This window comes from Parasteatoda tepidariorum, chromosome 4, assembly GCF_982258835.1.
Source record: "Parasteatoda tepidariorum strain Cologne lab strain chromosome 4, Ptep-v5.0, whole genome shotgun sequence".
Lineage (NCBI taxonomy): Eukaryota > Metazoa > Arthropoda > Arachnida > Araneae > Theridiidae > Parasteatoda > Parasteatoda tepidariorum.
The window spans coordinates 2,523,523-2,545,362 of NC_141758.1; the positions used below are offsets into that span (position 1 = coordinate 2,523,523).

At 28.1% G+C, this 21,840-nt stretch overlaps 1 protein-coding gene across 4 annotated transcripts in view; it reads left to right on the top strand.

Annotated features, from left to right (window-relative positions):
- Positions 1-21,840, top strand: part of LOC107447565 (NPC intracellular cholesterol transporter 1) — a 116,491-nt gene that overhangs the window by 39,685 nt on the left and 54,966 nt on the right. For all 4 annotated transcript variants that reach the window (XM_087160514.1, XM_071181910.1, XM_043049807.2 and 1 more), the window contains 5 exons: positions 12,042-12,294; positions 14,950-15,198; positions 16,787-17,010; positions 18,478-18,564; positions 20,502-20,805. In XM_087160514.1, the coding sequence (XP_087016640.1) occupies positions 12,042-12,294; positions 14,950-15,198; positions 16,787-17,010; positions 18,478-18,564; positions 20,502-20,805 (1,117 nt within the window). The remainder of the gene's footprint in view (positions 1-12,041; positions 12,295-14,949; positions 15,199-16,786; positions 17,011-18,477; positions 18,565-20,501; positions 20,806-21,840) is intronic.

Sequence of the window (21,840 nt, forward strand, 5' to 3'; positions counted from 1 at the left end):
GAATATTTATCATCATTTTTCATTGTATTCATGCTAATTTGGGCACTTCTTTAATATTCTTTTTTTTTTTTTTTTTTAACTGTTGTCTTTTTTCACATCATATATGTTGCTAGTAAGGACAAGTCATAAAATTGATTATTTAATTTATTGTTACTTAAAAAAAAAGTCAAATCAAGCTGAAACTAATTTTAATTTAAAAAGGGGCATTCAATAGGGTGCCCCTCTTGTTTTGGCAATTTTTTATGTTTTTTCAAAAAACGGGGGAATTGTCTTAAAAGTGAGAATAAGAGGAAATAGTGACAGAAGTAATAATAAATTAAAGGATTTTATCTGTACATTTTATACCACATTCTAGCCTTAAAATGTACGTTCTTTAATTTATTGATGCAATCAATGTTAATAATTCAAAACGGAACTAAGTTTCAAAATTATTAATTTACCTATAATAATAAAATATTTTAAACAATTTAAATCAAAAGTTAGAAACCAAAAATAAGCGAAACGAAATTTTAAAGATATGTATGTTAGCAAAAACAGCACTTCATCAGGGGACACACTGGAGCCTTTTTGTAGTCAGTGGTTAAACCAAAAGCTGATTGTGCTGAGACCCCATAAGGGAAAAACTAAATTATAAAATGCAATACCTCAAAAATTCAAATATTGGATTTTTATCTTTATTTCAATATTTGAGGTATTGCATTTTATTAGTATTTAGTTTTTCCCTTATGTGGTCTCAGCACAATCAGCTTTTGGTTTAACCACTGACTACAGAAAGGCTCCAGTGTGTCCCCTGATGAAGTGCTGTTTTTGCTAACATACATATCTTTAAAATTTCGTTTCGCTTATTTTTGGTTTCTAACTTTTGATTTAAATTGCTTTCATAATACAGTCAAAACCCGCTATAGTGAACATGGTTTATAGTGAACTCCCGGATATAGTGAACGAAATGTTCGGTCCCGTGCCTTGCTATCATATATGGCAACGTTACTTTTAAAAAGTAACGAGTAAAAGTACAAGTATTTTTAAAAAAAGTAACGAGTAAAAAGTAAAAAGTTCTTATTTTAAAAAGTAACGAGTAAAAAGTACAAGTAAAAGTACAAGTACTAAGCAAAAAAAGTAACGATTTAAAAGTACATTTCTAGGAAATCGAAAATTCAAAGTAACCTAAAATTTTATTGAATAATATTCTTATGCTCTTTAAAGTTTTTGCCAAATTGTTGTCATTTATTTAATTATTTTTAATTTTGGAAGTTATGGATTTAAATTTATTTTTAAATTCGAAAGAATATTATAATATAATTTTATAATATAATCGTATAATATAATTTTAAAATCAAATATAGTTTTAATTTCAAACTTTTTATGGATTTGCACGAAAAAGAAATTTTATCTATTGATTTTAATTTTTAGTTTATTATTTTTATTTATTTAAATTACCATTGATTTAAGATTGTTTTACTCTTTAGAAACGCGTTTTAAAAGCACAAACATAAACAAAGCAAACACAGGGTTTCAGATAGCTTTGTGATCTTTGAGCTAGTAAAAAATAATTGAATGTGCAGAATAAGTTGAAACAGAAGGTATTTAAACACGAAGTTAGCTGTGAATGCATGTATATTGCACATTAATTTTATTAATTAAAAAAAAACATAAGCATTTTGTTTCAATTTAATATTTTTTTTTTAGAAAGCTTACCGAGTTTTAGAAAAAAAGTAACGATTTCGTTCGATATTTCCGTTACAAATACTTGTACTTTTTCCCTAAAAAAGTAACGAAAGTACAAGTAAAAGTATTAAATTTAAAAAGTAACGAAGTACAAGTAAAAGTACGTACTTTTTACTTTTGCCGGCGGTACAAGTAACGAAAGTAAAAGTACTGCCATATATGCTTGCTATACACGTATAATGTTATTTTTTGTGGATATAGTGAACCAAAAATGTCAGGAAGTTGGATATAATGAACTTTTTTCTGTCTTCGACTGATTTTTTCCCTCATTTTTTGTGATAATTTTGAAATTTTTACTTTAAAATAAATACATATACCGATTTTTAAAACCATCTATAGAGGAAAGTTAGCGATAAGCTTCTTTTATCTCACTTTCCCATCCCTAAACAAACCAAGCAGATATTTCCAACCCACGCACATAATGCACCCTGTTAGGTGTCAGTGGGATTAATATGCATTTTCTGTCAGAGGGAATGAGTGAATTATTCATTATTGGTCAAAGGGTTGGACACTAATATGTGTTGATAAGGCCCTCATTTCAACTCCTTTTTGCTCTCAGTTCAGTTAAAATAAATCCTGCAAACAAGTGTCTCAAATTTAACTATGGCGAGTAGTAAACGTAAAACGTTCTACATTGATGATAAAATGGGCATAATCAGAAAAATTGAATGGAATATAAACTATACAAATCTGCAGTTTGTAGCATATGGAAAAATAGGCAATTAATTATTTCTACTCATGAAAAAAAATTTAGATGGCAGAAAAAAGTTGAGAAAAAGCAGATCACAAGGATGTTGAAGAAGCATTACTGAAGTGCTTCAGCATTCAAAGAAGTCGGAATCTTCCAGTATCTGGACAAATGTCGATGAATTTGCTAAGCGATTTTATGACACTACTTTTATGTGCTCGAATGGCAGGTTAGACAGGTTTAAAAAGCGAAATATTCGAAATTCAGGAAAAATTATCTGATAGTCAGGAAATGTTTCCATATCTATCTTGAGGATTGCTCATCAGCTAAATATTACTAATTTTTTTTTTTTGTAAGCAAGACGAAGAGTAATGAAAAATAACACATTTTCCGCTACTACATAATATTTTTCAGTCAATTATTTAAATAATGTGTAATAAAAGGGAGGAGTTTGGGAACCATTAGTTAAATTGCCTGCGTAATGGATATAGTGAACACCCGGTTATAGTGAACCAAAATTTCAGTCCCTTGAAGGTTCACTATAGCGGGGTTTGACTGTACAAATTTGGTTTTAGCTGCTTTTAGCGCTTTTCCATTTTAAAGTTTTATCCTAAAATTTATTATCTTAAAATTTGTTTAAATTTTATTCATGCTTTGATTGAATAAAATAATTTGTATTGATGATCTTTCGGATTTTTGGAAAAACTAATAGCAATAAAATTATAGTTTCTATCAGCAACATACTTTTCTGACTGAAAATGAAAAATAGTAAAAAATAAAAATTGAAATTTTTTTTTTTTGTCCTTTTTATCGATGGTGTTTTGTACACTAGGTAGCACTGTAACCTCTTGACTTCCTATACTTCCGGGTTACTGTTTCCCGTGTATTTTGAAAAACCATTTGACTCACAACTTGGTCATTGTGTTTTGAGACTCTCTTGAGTAGTATTTCTTGTATATAGTTTGTCTACAATAAGAACCAACCCCCCCCCCACTACAAAGTCTGAGGCTTTCTGTTGTTATGGAAACAAGAATAGCGCATTTCAGGGAGGGTAGCTTCTCTCTAAGGCTAACACAATAGAACGAAGAGAAAGATCTCCTTTCTCTCGCTGACCGGACCTAAATCCTGTCTTAAACAATGACCCCGCACCCCTACTTGAAATAGTTATATCTCGTTACCATAGTGACCGCCACGGGTTCAGGCGAATGGCGAGGGGAGTTCTTACTTTAGACAAACTATACGCGCATTTGTTACCGGATTTACTATTTGTGTTTAAAAAAAAGAATTGTTTTAAGAATTGCCATTTGAAAACCTGATATTTAAAGACGTTAAGAACCGTCATTAGAAAAAATAATCGTTATAAAACATTTCTTACCTTGTCAGCAATATGCCATGTTCGAAATTTAAACCTAATTGATGATTTTTATAATGATCTTAATCTCGCTGCTAGAACAATATGTTGACACCAAAATATGATGTTACACGGCTTGCAACAAGAACAAACAATAATAAACCAATAAAAAGTGGTCGAATCCAGAATGCCAAAAAAAAAGCGAGGTCTTTCTAAATCTAGCGACAATATCACCTTTTTCAACAGTACATTTATAAATAACTAAAACAAATACTCACTACAAAGTCACCAGGATTACTTAAATATCCTGGTGATTAATAAATATAATGAAATACAACATATTTGAGTTCAGAAATCATATATTTTATTTCTTTCATTAAAAGAGAAATTATTTGTTTGAAAATATCGCCTCGTAGAATAAGTTGCTATAGTAGCGTACTTTCCAACCGGTAGTAGAGCAGGTCAAGATAGTGGTTGTTTACATTTATATTAAAAACACCATCCATTGAAATTTTGAATTAGTTTTAAAATTATTAAATTTTAAGATTTTAATTTGTTTTTTATATAACCTGAAAGGTTAACAAAATAATCTGTATTTTTTCCGTCTTTTGTATGGTAATGAAAACCAAATATTCTTTTTTCATTAAAAAAAAAAAGTAAAATTTGAATGAAGGGGCTTGATTTTAATATTCATAAAAACTAATATGGAGAGATCTATTCATTCTTCAACTCTCGTGCTTTCCCTTCTCACTCGTGTGACGTCGATTATCTTTTCATTTGGTAAGGATGGTTGACTGATTGTAAACAATATCAAGGTTCTTCTTAAAACTGGAAAAATTTTTTAGAAGACTTCCTTTCTATCCTTCCGCTTATGTTATGCATACGAGGCATGTGTTATAGGAAGTTTTTTTATTTTTGTGATTTTTGTTATAAGAGTTTTCCGTAAATTATAAATTCTAACAAGACATGAGCCTAAAGCAAATTCAACAAAATTAATTCCACAGCGTAAATAAAGTGTAAGGTTAGCTATGTTTTGAGTGTTATCCCTTGTTTAGCTATGTTTGTGTAAAATAGCACAGTTTGTTATTTTTTAGGTAGCATCGCAGAAAACTTGCGGAATCTTCCGAATTCATTTGTTGTTTGTTTCTTTGGAAGTTAGATTGAAAGAAAGCGTTATATTGAAAACACTACGAGTATATTATTATTGGATGGTGCGTTTCTTTAAGCTTATGCGTAAAAATCAGTCGGAAAGTCTAACGACGAATTTTAACCTCTAGCGCCATCTGTATTTAGCTTTACACAGTCAACCATCCATTTAACGAGATTTGCCGATTTCTTATTTGATATTCGATTCTTGGGATAGAAAAAACTTATGTTTTTTATCGAATTACATGATTTTTTTTATATGTTTCTTATCAAATGCTTCATTATTAATTTTATCTATTGACTAGAATAAAAGTAAAACATTTCCGCCACAGCCCGTTGTGGTCCAAGAGGTTCATCGTGGTTGAGGCTCCTCATTTTCGTTACCAACGGCGTGTTCGTGACAATGTGGTCAGCACTTCACGCAATCAGTTCTTACGTCTTAATCACTGATCACTCGTGGTTCATTTACTAGAAAAATTAAGTATAAAGTCTTTAAATCAGTAATCTATGGGTGGAAAGAAACATAATTTGAAAATATTAGCAAGAATTTTTTATTTATTGAAATAATCAAGATGAATTTAAGCAAATGAATTGCATACCTATTTATGATTTGGTCAAATTAGGAATTTCATTTGGCAAAATGGAGATTTCCTCTTTCAAAAATATTACTTCGCGGTCCCCCTGTTGACTGCTCAAGTTTGAAAATAGTTAATTAGCGATCAATTCTCTATTCAAGTTTTAAGATAAGGATTGATCTGAAGACAGAGAAGTGTAAGAACGTCATAGGTTTTTCTGTGGCGTAAACAATAGCGTTTCACCAGTGGGAATATATATATATATATATATATATATATATATATATATATATATATATATATATATATATATATATATATATATATAATAACAGGGTTACAACCCCGTTATTTTTGGATTGTCATAGTCAAATTAGGAGAATTCAGAAGGGCATAATTCTTTACAAGCTTTTTATTGAATTGTTCGATGGTAGAAGCAGAAGTCGCACCCATACTCCCATATGGAGGGGGGAGGACACAAATACAGACAAATCTGACGAAGTTTAGTTAGTGTACATCATAGGGCAAAAGACACGCAAAAACCATTGCTATATACTGACAGAAAAGGCTCAGTCACTGCATAGTTTGTAACTCTACATAATCATTTAATGCTTCCTAATATGGAAGTGAAAGAGGGACAAGATTCTAAAAATAACTCCTCCTTTGAAATATAAATCTAATTATAATTCAATGGCATGTTTTCAACCTTGAACTCCCAAAGTAGAATTTTTACACCTGTTCTTTACCAAAGACATTTTATGAAAACGAGAGAGTTTTAATGTTGTTATTAATACAAAAGTTTTTACAATTTTTGTATTATATATATATATATATGTATATATATATATATATATATATATATATATATATATATATATATATATATATATATATATATATATATATATATATATATATATATATATATATATAGATATATATATATATATATAAGAAAAAGAAACCGAATTTTTATTTTGCTATGAGGGAAATATTTAGTAATGTTAAATTTGTCACTGTGATCAGAAAAATTTGAGAAATTATCAGTTCGATTTCCTTAAATCGAGAGTAGTTCGTAAAATGCTGGGAATTGCACGCTTGAGTACAGAATAGAGATGAGTTTTGGCTCGCTTTTGGAGGTCCGAGCCCGAAGAATTTTCTTTCGAGGCCGCCCCGAGATATTGGCGATCGAAATAGGCTACAGGTGTAGAGCAGAACTTTCAGCAACACTTCCCCACGTTTTCACCACTAGCGTGTGAATCGTTAAAGGAGAAGGCCTAGTTTCTGTCTTGATTTTCAAATAGATTAAAAACTTTTAAGTTAGGAAATTATATGGAACTGAAAACTGCATTAAGCATAGTTCTAAAAGAAAGCGTCGTGGAAATTAAAAATAAAAAAAAGTATATCGGACAATAAAATACGAAAAAGAATTAGAAAGGAGGAAATATCGTTGTACATTCCCATACAACTGAAAAGAGGAGGAGAGGGAAGGAGGAAAGGTCAAGACATAGAATCGGTCTTCTTCCCAGATGACGTATTAGAGCGTTGCGATCGCGAATACGTCAGATAAAGGTCAAATTCTCGCTATTAGACCTTTGCTGCCTTAAAAAGGAAATTAGTCAGTAAAACCTTTTTATCATAGTTAATTAATAAGTTAAACCTTTTTTATAATTAACAATTGTACTAAACGTTTGTTTAGAAGTAGTAAAAAAGTTTATGAAAATTTTATCATGAGTTCGAACCCGCCTGAGCCTGAAAACTTTTTCTTGCAAACGAACCCGTGGCTGCCCCGGGCTTTCGTACTCGGGCTGAGCTCGTCCCAGTTCTAGCACGGAAATTTTTTTTCATTGAATTCGGCGCAGTATGCACGCACGGGAAATCCGCGAGTAATTCATTCTAAAGACCTGGATATGTAACTTAGGTGGCGACACGCCGCCATTTTGGTGATAACCGCAACTCTCTTCTTATGCTTACAATGTAGAAATACGGAGTTTCTATTCTTAACGCCACTTTTTATTTATTAATATTTTCATATTCTTGAAGATCACTAAAATATTTACAATTAATTTTTCTTCTCTTAAAATTCATATATTTTGTTTTTATTCGATTCAGTGAAGGTAGGTAGGTAAGTACTTTATTTACGTTGCACTAGAACTGTAAAATTTTATTCAGTGGAAATAATGCCCAAAAGTTAAAGATTTCTCATTTAGTCTTTTCTAATCTGTTACAATTTCTTATTCTGAACTCTCTGAAATTTGCTATCGTTTTTTTTTTATAAGATTCTAATGTGAGAATTTTTAAGTGGTATGATTTCTGTTTTAAATCATTATGAACATTACGTTGTACTAGAACTATACAATTCTATTATGTGACAATAATATCCAAAAGTTGAAAGATTTCTCATTTCGATTTTTTTTCCCCTAAACTCTTTGAAATTTGCAATCGTTTTATTATATAGTTCTGATCTGAATTTTTTTTTTTTTTTTTTGAGAAGAAAGTGGTATGATTTCGGATTTAAATCATTATGAATATTATCAATAGTGTTCAAAGAAAAAGATTTTCTCTCTCTATGGTACAAGTCTTTTCTTACCAACTGTTATTTGGTCATTTATAATAAACAATTGCTAAAACTTAAAGTACAATTAATTAAATTTAAAATAAATCTGTATTAAAATGTTAGGTGCAAATAAAAAAATTTAAAAGTATTTTAAAATTGATAATTACTTTTTTAAATCTTTAAAAATGCGTGTATCAATTAGAAAATAAAACATGTTATGAATATTAAACCAATAAATTCACTTAAACAGCATTAAGAATTTTATTTTTTTTTCCAAACCCCTTGATCTTTTCTTTAATAGCATTATCTTATCATCCTCTTGCATTACAAAAATAAGAGTTAAAGCTATTTAATTTATATAGATTCCCTATGATTGAGACGTATTAGTTGAGCATTTATAATATTGTATGGTAAATATTTTATTTTAATAAGTAATTCTTGATATTTAAAAGAAAAAACATTTTAATTTTATCCATTTTTTTTCAGTTATAATATTGAAATATTTCAAATATGCACTGTTATTTCCCTCCACGAAAAAAGAGAAACTTATTATTATTTATTTAATTAAAAATAATCCTTACAAAAGTAAATATTTGTAATAGTAATCAGAATTAAACCTATAAACACAGATAATTTTACAAGTGTGTTATTATTATTTACTCAGTGAATTACTTTTTGATAAATGGAATGTAAATAAAAGAAGTTAGTGTTTTTAAAGGATGTTTGCTTATTTTTACAAAAAGAGGAAAGAGGGCGCGGGATTAAAAGGGCAAGCAGGGCGGACCAGCCTTCGAAAAACGATTAGGGAGAACACTGCTGAATTATTTCAAAATTTTTTGAATTGTACTAAATTTAGTTATCCAATAACTATATTCATTCAAATAAAGAAAAAAGACAATACCAATAGAATTTTGTGTTTTATTAATGAGTAATAATTTTAGTAACATATCTTTAAAGAGAAAAATGTTTGCCATAATCATTAGTTTATTGAAATAAACGTTTTGTTCTTATACAAAATAAGACGAAGCAAATTAAAACTATCAAGGCATAACTCCACATAATCGAACGAATTAATGAGATGCCTTTAGAATTCATTGTAAATAAAAAAAAATAAAAAAAACTACGTCAACAATTCATATTTAATCAAAATTAACTCCCTGTAAATGATTTATAAAAAAAACATGATTTTGATGACTTAAAAAAACTATATTTTATTATAAGAAGGAATATAGTAAACATCATTGACTACGACTGTATTTAATGAATAAAATTTCTTTTATAGACTGATGCATCATTACTTTTAATTGAAAAGTATCTTTTTGCTTATTGCAAAACCAAAATAAGTTCTTTTAAGAATGCTGAAAGATTTATGCAGCGCGAAGATTTATTGCCATCTACAATATGCTTTTTAATTTGTGCCCTCATATTTTTTAGCATTTTCTTTGTATAAAATTAATATGTTCCCAATGCTCATAGTTAAATATTTTATACTTAAAATAATAAAAGATAAAACAATGAAAGAACATTTTAGAGGGTAGTTTATAAAGAATATGCATAAAGAAAAAGAAGAACGCCTTTTTAATTGACATTTTAAATGCTACATCTTATCGTATTTCTGAAACAGCAACTCTCATTCCAATACTTTTGCTGGAACATTTTTTTTAACTTTGCTTTCTTGTAAAGCTAAATGTTTCTTTTCAATTAAAAAGTTAATCTGTAAGTAACAAAATCACCAACTTCATCAACAAGTTGCAGCATTGAGGAAAATTGCTGAAATGTTCTACAGCAGAATTTAAACATAAGAAATTAATTCTTCGTATCCAATTTTGCTTTCAGAACTTAATCTTCATTCAGTCTGCAAAGATTTTAAATGTGGAGCAGAATATTAAATATTTCTTTTGAGACATTAGTTAAGCAATTCACATTGCTCTTAACCACTTTTAACTTTGACAACACTTGCATGCCTCGATTCTGCAGTTTAGTTTCGTCAAAGCTTGGCGCACAATGAGCAGAGCTTGCTTCGACTTCTTAAAAAAAAAATCGAACGCAATGGACGTCACCGTCGAAACTAGTCAACAAAATGGCGTCTGTTTACACATGTGATCGCGACAGCACATCTAAATCGAACGCGGCATAGAGGTCTTGGGGAAAAAATGACGCTACAGGTAATCCAGGGCTTTAGTTCTGTACAGTCCGGACGTTGGTATGCCGAAATGGATTGTGGTTGATTAACACTGTTAGAAAACCCCGCTTTTTGACGCAATAACAATCCATTGTGACAATTAGCATTCCAAAGAAAAAAATCTCATTTTGGACAAAAGAAAATTAAATACTTGTCACAATCATTCACTCAAAAAAACACTTTAAGAGCTTTTAAAAAACGGAAGAGAGTACATTTAAGCAATTTTTAAAAACGCTACGCATCCTGTTGATTGTCGGGTAGAATATGAAAAGTTTTTGTCTTTTTTTTTATTTCTATAATAAGTGATATTGAACAACTTTTTACTATTAAAAAAATGTGAATTTTCCATGAACAGCGCTCGTGTATATTATAATGATGAGTCATATTTTAAATTTTTTTTAATTATAGGTTTTTTATGAAAAACACTACAGTAAACAGTAAAGTTTGTAAAGTATCTATTTGGAAACAATACTTAGGAGCATTTTTTAAAAATATACATCGAAAAAAGAATAGCCTATTACTCTGTTGTCCCCAAGTCTTTCATGAGGGTAGGAATTTAGAAAAAGGTTTTTTGAATTTTTTCCAAGTTTTCTTTTTTAATAAAATTAAATTGTAACAGGTTTTTAACTTCTCTCTATAAAAAAATAATTTTATTGTCTCTACTACACATAAATTTTTTAATTTTATATCTTTTAGTTTTTATATAAAGCCTTAAGATACATTTGTTTCAAACATGTTTTGATTGAAAGGAATAAAAAAGAAATTTAATTATTTGAGTGTTCCCCCCCCCCACCCGTCCATGTGTATTAAAATTAACTAGTTTGAAAAACAAATATTGAAGAGTTTGTTTTAGGCTAGCTATTTTTTTAATTTTATTTATTGTGATTTATTTATTATTTTTATTTATTTATTTTTAATTATTATTATTTTTTTTGGGGTTAAAAGGTAAAGCTTGCATGTTGAATATTAGAGGGCTCCATCTTGACCTGACCACAGACAGGGCCATATGCTATTAGTTTCTTCCCAATGTGGGCTTAAATGCTCATTAGTAATAATAAAAAAAAATTATTTCTCCAAAGCGTATTAAGTTTACAATTTTCTGTTGTGTTAAAATTTTCATATAAATACTTTTTTAATGTATATATATATTTTAATTTTAACATGCAAAATTTTTTTTATCAAGATATATATTTAATAAATGTATTATTATAGAAATTTTTGTAATTTTTAAAATTATAAAAAAATAATTTTGGTTTAATTATAAAAATGATTTGTAATATTTTCATAATTCGCGATCGTAACGCTGGAATATGCGATCTGGTGGGGAAGACCGGTCTTTACCCTCCCCCCTTTCCTCTCTTCAGATGTATAGGAATGTACCATGATATTTTTCTTTTTCTTCTTATTTCTTGTATTTCATTGTCAAAAATATTTTTATTTTACATTTCCACAATGCTTCCTTTTAAAACCATGTTCAATGTAGTTTTTCAGCTCCCTATACTTTCCTAATTTAAAAGTTTTTAATCTATTTGAAAATTAAGACAGAAACTAATGTACTTCCTGCTCCTCCAGACGGTTGCCATAGGTAGAAAGTTCTATTCTGCACCACCTATTGCCCATTTCGATCGACAATAAAATGGCAATAAATCTTACATAGGGATCATTATAAATCTGTTTAATAATAACTGGATTTATAGTTAAGAATATAGTTATAACACATTTTCTCCGATCTCCTATAAAGAGACTCAGCTAAAATTTACCCCTTTATCTTCCACATCACAAATTTGAACTGTGACAATTTTGTGAATCTCTTTCAGATGATGATCCTCATGTGTGTTGTAGTACAAAGCAGTTGTTGGCATTTCAAGAGCAAATGGAAATGGTGGAAGCTTTGGGCTTCCTTCGCTGTCCCTCCTGCCACCAAAACTTCCGACGCACCATCTGCTACATGTCTTGTACACCGTGGCAGAGCAGGTTTGTCCGACTCCTCCGGAGTGACACGGTCGAAGCATTCGGTGATGAGCCCGAACACGAAGTTGTAGAAGAAGTGGAATATTTTATTTCCAAAAAGTATGCTATTTAATGCTTCAGATAAGATAATTTATTATTATTGTTATAATTATTATTATAATTATTTATAATTATTGTTTCAACCTGATTTAGCAGTTTTGTTGAATATGTAGTGTTGTGTCATTGAACTATAGGGTTAACTCTATTATTACAGTTGTAACATTCCATATTTTAAATGTCTTTTACTTCTTAAAAGAAGTAAAACAAAATTGCTTTACTTTTGCTTAACTTTGCTTTTACTTAATGAATTTTTTTAAAATAACAAATAACTCTTTGTGTCAATTACCCCAAACTTTATTAACTTTCATAAATTAAAATTTTTTTAAAATTTACAAACTGGCTGTAACAAACAGAAAACAATGCATTACCACCATAACAGCCAATTTTTAATATATCTTATTTACATTTACCAGCCCATGTTTTGTATGAATTTCTTTCGTTCCTAAAAAACACTTTCAGTTATTTAGATAGAGTTTAAATTCTTCATTTATAATAATCCTAAAGTAAATACTCCTAAAGGAAAATAAAATTGCTTACACAGATTGAATCACTTTTTCTTTCAACTCTTTTTTTTATAAATTTAGCTGTAGTTGAATTGTTGTAGAAATATTTTTCTACTGTAGTTTGGACATTAAAAAGTTGCTTTCTCTAAATTGAATTTGAGTTATGACCCTAGATATTTTCCCTTACTGAAAACAAGATTTTCTTTATCTTACTTAGTAAGAAAAACTGTTTAGCACTGGATATTTTTTTTTGTGTGCCCAAAATTGTCTTTTTGTTACTCCGTATTTAATATACAGGTTATTCAAACAGCATGGAAACAGTCAAATATCTAAAAGAAAAAATATACACTGGATAAAAATCTTAAAATATGTAGATAAAATATTTTTGAAAGTTCAATTCAATGTTGTCAAACTTGACTCCCCTTTAGGGGGGGGGGGAGGACAACTTCAAATTCATAAACATGATTCCCTATTTTTAATTGAAGATTTGTTTCTCCATTAAAAAGTAGTTTTGCCTCTAGGTTTTTAAATTTTGGTTTGCAGATAGCACAATATGCTGTAATGGACAAAAATTATCTATATTCCATATCTTTCAAGCACTCTATGTATGAGACTTATGTTAACCATTAACTTGAATAAGAAGAACAATAGGTGGAGTTAATCTTGAATAGTCATTTTTCCATTAAACTAATTTTATATTATTTTATAAATAATTTATACATATCTTTAAATTGAAAATGTGGAGAAAAGTTTTGTAAAAAATTAAAAATAATGTATTTGTCAACAGGCGGTGATGTTTGCACAGACACTCTGATTTATTTTTAAGACAATATGTCATTAAATACACGAAAGGTTGCAAACACAAGTAATAACTCTTAAGTGTGCCATATTAATAAGTGAATTTTTTGAACAAAGGGGTCATAAATAAGTCATAAGTCCAGACATTTCTAATAGTAAGATTTATGTTCTTTTGTGTTTTTAAATAGGTTTTAAATTGATGTTGCAATTTGTTAATCATACAAACTTCGTACTTACCATTTATGCATGAAAAAAATGAGTCATAATCAAACCTAATTTCTTAGATATTGTTTTCTTTTCAAACAGTTCGTTATCACTTCTTTGCAATATATACTTATTTATTACTTAAAAAAATATTCAATTATATTTTTTAAAATTTCCTTTTTCATTTCCTTTTTATAATTAGTAGCTGTCAGAAATAGTTATAAATTATAGTAGGGGCAAATTTTAGTCAAAAAATTTTTTGTTGATCACTATTAGCTTCAAAACAAAAAGATTTTTTAAAAAAAAGTTTTACTTTAAGCATGTGCAGTTTTTTCATCCTACAGAATTAAAGAATTAAAATAGATTTGTGTTTAAAGCTTTTTTATTTTGTTGCAATGTAGACTTAGCTCTTTGATGCTGTAACAATAAGATAAAAATAAGTACAAATTGTGATGTTTTCTTAATTACTTCAGATCCTGTAGTTAAAAAAAGAGAACCCTTTAAATACTAAGAAAATGTGATAGTTTTTTCAGTAGTAAGGTATTCTGATTTTATGTAACCGTCGTTGAACATCTGACCCCACTTTTTGATTTTACGGTTATTCTTACGTCAGCACTGTAGTCGGTGCAAGCCGGATGCAGAATTCGTATCGACCAGCCATCGCTTAGATTCGAACCCGGTTTACCTCATTTGAAGGCAAACGCTCTATGCCTTGAGCCATTATGACTCCTTGTATCCTGATTAATAAAATGATAGATCATAGTTCAAACATCACTTGATATTAAATTTTGTAAATGCCTAATTTAACGATTAGGCTAAGGAGAAGGTGCCTATAATTTCATGACGTCTCTCTTCAAACTATTATTAAACCAAAATTATTACATTAATAGCTTGAAATCTATTATTATATAATATCCCTCATTTATATGAATACCCACCAAACAATTATATTAATTCAAACTAGTTCGTTTTAAATGCCCATATTACTTTGAAATTAAAATTTTTTCTCTCTCTTTTTTTTAAAAATAATTTATCGAAATTAGACTAGAATTATATTAACTGGTTTTGAAACCTGATTGTCTTACTATTTGGGCTATATAAATGACTTTACATGTATGTTAATTAATCTAACTCCTATTTTTATTTTTAGGTTTGCCTATGCTTTGTATGATTCTTGTGAAGGACTTCAAGGTTTTTTCCCAGGAAAATACTTTCTGGATTTTGGGTGTGGCTCTTGGGGAAGATCTGGTTGTAGTCCTGAACGGTGGACCGAATACATGGGCTCCACACCCGACGAAGGAGCCTACTCGCCTTTTAAGACTATATATAGTATACACCTTGAAGATACTGTGGAAGTGGATAACAGAACATACAACCCTATGAAAGCATTTCACACTAAGTTAGTGACTTGTATTTATATTAACTGCAGAATTTTCCTCTTGTTTAAATAATGTCTATTAATAAGTGGAAGCTGTTAAGGTTCCTAAGGAAGTTTCATTTGTTAAAACAGTATACTTAAGTAAGAAAGTTAGCCCTTATAAGTATGTAAAAACTTCAATTGTTGTTATCTTTGATCCAATCTACATCTATTTTTTGGCATCCTTCGTCATTACTTAACTGGAACATTTCACTTTTGGGCAAATTTCTTCATTGAATAATGAGGGGTTTTTCGGAATGTAATAGAACAGGTGAAGATATATTTTTAGGAATTACAAACATTTAGTCTATTAAACTACTATTGATTTTTTTGTTCAATTTTCTTTCCAAATCTGCTAAAAAATAACTGCATTATTGAAAATATACTTTTTGAATTTCATACTTTTTTCTAATGAAACTTTAAGCCTGTGAATTGATAAATTGATAACAATCAAAGTCAGTTCTGGCAATTTTAATTTTTTTAAAGTTGTTTACTGAAGCATCAAAGATTTGTAAACACATTTTTATGGCCTACATTATTTTAATTTAATATACCAGTTTTATTTTTTGTAATTTAATCTCATTCAAACTTTTTGTTACAGCTTTTCAAGACCTCAAAATATTTGTATAAATTGTAAGGTCTTGTCTAAATGTTAACAAGTGTTACTGTGTAGATTACCTCTTCAGATCTGCAAATTTAAAAACTTCCTATTCAAAATAAATAACTAGAAAAATGAATAATTATAAATTAACTAAATTTGATTTGGTCATCATAAATTGTCATTTGAACAAAACCCTTTTTAAATTATATATTTGCTATAAAGAATTGATTCATAATTCTTTTATAATGTATAGATTAAATGATTTTATGAATAACACATCTTTTAAAACTATTTTCTTACTTTAAATTTTTAGCTTTTTTAATTGAATTAAATAATGCATATCAAGATATATTATGTATAGCATAAATTTTTTATTTATGTAAAATTTTAATGCGAATTTTAAGAACTTAGAGAAAAAAAAAACAAGTTGATTCTTAAAAACGCATACATTTTTTGATTTGAGAACCTTTGGTTATTTGTAAATAAGAAACATTAACTTAATCAATTATCAGTAATTAATTTTAAACAAGGTGCTTTTAGTAGAAAAATGTTCTGTACATTTTTTACCCTGTAATGTAAATATGCATATAAATTTGTAAATGTAAGTATGAATGTAAATTTGTACATCTAAATATGATTTTACATTTTACACTGACATAAAAAATCAAAGCATGTAAAATTCAATGCTTTCAAAATTTTACCTAGCATGTTCTTTCTACGAAGCTCTTTAACCCTTATAAACAATTGAAGAACATGATTGCTAACATTTTGAAAAAGTTTTCATTTCTGAGGGTATGAAAATGAATACTAATTTCTTCTGTCGTATATTTGAATGTTTTTTATTTCTAAAATGGTAAAAGATATTTAGTAGCAGCTTTCTATGCCTTGACTGGTTTTCCTATTTGTAGTTAAATATTCTGTAATATGTTCTTCACTAAAAAATCTTAATCATCTGGTGTGTGTGTGCAGGTGTTCTGAATCCCCTGGCCCAGGCTTTGATAAATGCAGTTGTAATGATTGTCCTGATGCGTGCTCTTCCGGTGCCATGACACCACCTGATCTCCCTCCCATTCCAGTGCCATTTAGAATTTTAAATCTACACGGTGCCACTGTAGTTTCCATTTTTATTTTTTTCTTGATCTTTTTCACCATGACATTTATATTCTGCCGTCACCGTAAGGCAAGTCTTTTACGTAAGTACTAAACTTATATGGTCCTACATTTTATTTTTTTTATGTAAAAATGCCTTTTTCATAACTGCAATGAACTTAAGTTTTATATCAATTAATAATAAGTGAATTATTTCTTAAGAGTAATATCCATTAATATTGAAAATTCAATTATCAATTATAGTACAGTGATATATATGTAATCATTTATATGTAAGTGTATGTATAATTTTTTTCAAATTTAAATTAATTTGAAGTTATGCACCATTCTCTCTTTTTTAATAAAATTAAAGTATTTCCAACTTTTCTGAGGAAATACTAATTTTTTTACTGCATAAATTACTCGCATCTTAAGTTTTTAAATAAATCCTATAAGTACCTTTGTTTTGAACGTGTTTTGATTAAGGAAGATTTTCCATAAAAAATGTAGAATGTACTTGTGTGCAAACAATATCAAGGGCAAAAAAAAAAAAAATTTGTGCAGTTTGCATTTTTATTTAATTAATTTACTTGGCTACTATTTTATGTAGCTAAAAGTTTTATTTTCAGCTGATTATTTGAATAAAGTTAACCTGCATTCTTAGTCTAGATATGAAGATGAATAGCGTGTTTATGCTTGATCATTGACTTCAATTAATATGTGTCACGTATTTCATCATATATGTATGAACATACGTCTATATGCATGAACAAATGTCACAGAACATTCTCACAGAGCATTTTGAGAATATAGAACATTCTACGACAGAGAACGAGTCTCTAATGCTGAGCAATCTAAATTAATTTCCGGTGCAGTTAAGAACTTATTACCTTTTCAATACCTTGTTATTTGTATTACTTTAAGAACTTCATCGTATAATAATACCTTAGAAATTGAATAAAATCAACTGTAGTAGAGCTGAAATTAGTTTTTAAATTTAGTATTTCAAATGTTCTTATTTAAGGGAATTAAAATGATGTTAGTGTGAAAGAATTCATAATCAATTATGCAATTAATTTTATCTCTTTGTATTATCCATCCATGTCTTTCAACTCTTTCATAAACGTCCATTTTAAATCAAAAATTTCACATGCTGTGAACAATTTTCGATTCATTTTGTTGTTATTTATATATAATTTAACATGTAACCAATTAAAATTTCTTTGTTTAGAATTTTAGCTTGTTAAATAAAATAATTTTAGTAGGAAAAATAAAGAATATAGGGTTTAACTATTTAGAACTAGTTTATCTATTTTTAAGGAATGCAAGCTGAACGGTTGTAATTATCTAATGTCTTGTTAGATTAGTTATGATTCTGTTCTTGAGGTTCAGTGGACCAGTGCAAATTTATTTCTTGTGATGTTTTAGTGATTTTGAACCAGTTGACTAGTTGTGCATTACATAATCTTATTACTTTCCTTATTAATTATTTTTATATTTGCACATTAATTTTTTTAAAACAAATTTTGTACTTTAAACTTAAATTTTATAAAATGTATCGATTTTTACAGCTGCGGAATTACTAAATGAAATCAATCCACCTGGTGTCAATCTTGGATCTCTAGAAGAAGTTGAACCTTTAAGATCAAAATTTCCTAGTATGTATTTTTCTATAAAAAGAATTGTTTCGTCAATATTTACTTACAATGAAAAATTTAATATTTTATGTCTATAAACATTTTATAAAATTAAAAAAAAAAATATGGGAAGTTGCTGAAATTTGTATTTAAATAGATTATTTTGCAATTACTTTTAATTTCTAGTTTTTTTTAAATTGTTAACTTTTGATGATTTTTGTGCTTCTTATTTTGAGGAAAGTGTTGATGTTATTTAATACTATTAAAATATTTATATAAATACAGATTGCGCTGTAATATGATCATAGATTCATTTTAAGTAGAAGTGCTGCACTTGAATTGTATCTGTTTGTCTCAAAATAGGTATTTTAGCATAAATTTTCTCTAAACATTACTCAAATTTATCTTTGCTTTGTTCCAATCTCTTTCAATATTTCAGGTAGACTTTGCATAAAATGAAAGTTTTTTTTCCCAATCTTGCTTACTCTCAAAGAAAAGAAGAAAATTTTAATGAAAATAAATATTAGTTATATTTATGAACACTTGAACTTTATATATTCAAAACCAGGGAATTTTTCAATGTATAAAAATTTTGTGTACATCGAAATTTATTCTAAGCGTTACTAGATTAACTAGCACTAGAGTTAGTTTGTGCCGATACCTTCAGGATTATGCTTTATGTTAGAAGTTAACCTAAAAATTATGAATAACTGTAACAAAGTTACATGTTATAAAAATAGCATAATATTTGCTAAAATATGTTGTTTTATATTACATAGTCGTCAAAAAAGACTTTTAATTATATGTTATTATTAAATTAGTAATTCTACTTTAAAAAAAATGCTGATTTGGAGTTCCCAAAAACCTATAAAACTTATTGTTCCAAAATTGTCAAAGCCAACACATTCAATTAATCCTTCTATTTGGTCTTTCTTGTATTCTTAAATTCTCTTGTATTGATTGTATGTTGATTCATTTGAAGCCTAATTTTATTTGCCTTATTATTGGATGCATTTGTATTATAAATATGAAACTCAAATTTGATTTGTCAAAAATTCATATTATAAAAAAATGTGCAATTTTTATTTTTTAGTTAAGGTAATAAATATAGTAATTTGTACATAGGCTGAAAAAAGACAATAGCTAATATAAAATTAAAAATTAAATGAAAGAATGGATAACAATTATTAAGCATCAAAAACTGAGAGCTGGCTACGCACAGCATTGCAGGAGATATGCTTGTTATAAAATCAAATTTAATGTATATGAAAGCTATTTAAGGAAAAGTTCCTGACCAAAGGAAGTCTTCCTTGCTGTCTCTCTGGTTCAGTTATTGGTATGTCATAGATATTTTGTTTGTCTAGAATTAGAATGACATAAATACTTTTTCAAAGGAAATGATTCCTTGTGCAGCGATTGAATTTCATAAAAATCCATATGAATATGTTGACCAGAAATAGAAGTATGGCTTTAATTCAATGTATATTTTTTTATTACTTATTCTTATTTATTTTTAGCTAGAATTAACTGGTTAGTTGGAATATTTTACTATGCAGTATTGTTTGCTGCATGTTTTCTCAATTTATTTACAGTTTTCAAATCTGCACTTATTTCTTGCAATGTAGACATCCTTAGGAAATAATTTTTCAAACAACCTCATTTCAATACAGTGTTCACTTTCTTACTGTAGGAAATGACTCATAAAATGAATCAAGAAAAGTCCTTAAGAATTAAATTACCAGAAATCAATTCAAAATTTAAAAAAAAAAATAGTTTGGTATTGTGTTGAAGGAGAGAATTTCGTGAATTTACTTTTTTTCAATAACATATAATAATAGCAAATAAGTAACAAATTCAGATTTTTCATTATACTGTGAAGTTTCTGATATCAATGTTTAGCTTTATTTTCCTAAATTACAGACTTTTTTTGATGGACTCTAACATTAATATTTATGTAGATCCTGTGATAACATCGAGAAGTCGGAGATCTCCGTCGACCACTCAAAAATCTGTCCAGAGACCCTCTAAGATACGAATGTTTGGTTACAGCCTCGAAGGACACTTGGAAAAAAATTTCATGAGTTGGAGTCTTTTTGTGGCCAGACGACCCATCAGCATAATGGTGTCCTCACTTTTTGTTTGCCTTCTTCTTTCTTCAGGACTTCTGCTCAATTTTGATGTCACCACAAATCCTGTAGATTTGTGGGTGTCGGCTAGCAGTGAGGCACGTCACGATATGGAGTATTTTAACAATCACTTTGGGTAATATTTTTAATTCCTCATGACTTTTATTCTGAAATGGGATTTTAAGAAAAAAATATATGCATTAGTTACACGTATTTAATCAAAATGTTTAAAAATCTATTTTTTTCTCTTTCTCTCACTCGTTCTTTCGTTTTCAGATTTAATTTTTAAATCCGATATCATCTTTCACTTTTGTACTAATGTAATTGTAATGAAGAACAATATATAGCTGAATAGTATATTTATTTTATAATCTCTTTATATTTTTTGGGTGGGAGGAGGAGCCATGCATTAGCTACAAGAATTAACTTAGCAACTTTGAAATAAGATAATGTATATCTTTTGTTTTTGACTTTTAGTGTATAGACATTTTTCCAAATGAATAATATTCATATATTTAGTTATAAAAACAATTTATGTGATGATTACTTTTATCTGTATAAAATGAATGAGTTAGTTTCAAAATTAATTATTTTAAAAATAATAATATTGAATAGATTTCTAAACATAGTTTTAGGTTTTAAAAGCATAAATGAAAAGCATATTTTTAAGAAAAGTTTACTACAACTGGTAAATATTAATAATGGCATACTAGAATCATTAAAACAAATTAGTGTAGGTCTCTATTGTGCAGCATTGGGTTTCTAAACTTTTTTATATAAAAAAGATGAATTAAATATTTTTTAATAGTATTACTTTTAGGACTACCTTAATTTTTCCAATATACACAATATCAGTAATGAACTCAGCTTTGTCTAACTATAATGTTCAGTATTTGATAGATTGTACATTGCTTAAAATCATAAAATTTTTTTATAAGAAAATAAGTTTTTTTGTTGTTAAAATTAAAACAAAAAAACAAAAAAACAATATGAAATTAAGTAGGGGCATTAGAGGTTTTAAAAATAATAAATTTGTATTATTTTAGAGGTCATAATTTAAACTTATATTTAAGTTTACACTTTTGTAATTATTTATTTACTTGTTTTTTTCCCCAAAGGTATCTTCTGACTGTCAAATAATTCTTATCGAGAGTGAATTTTTAAATAGGCT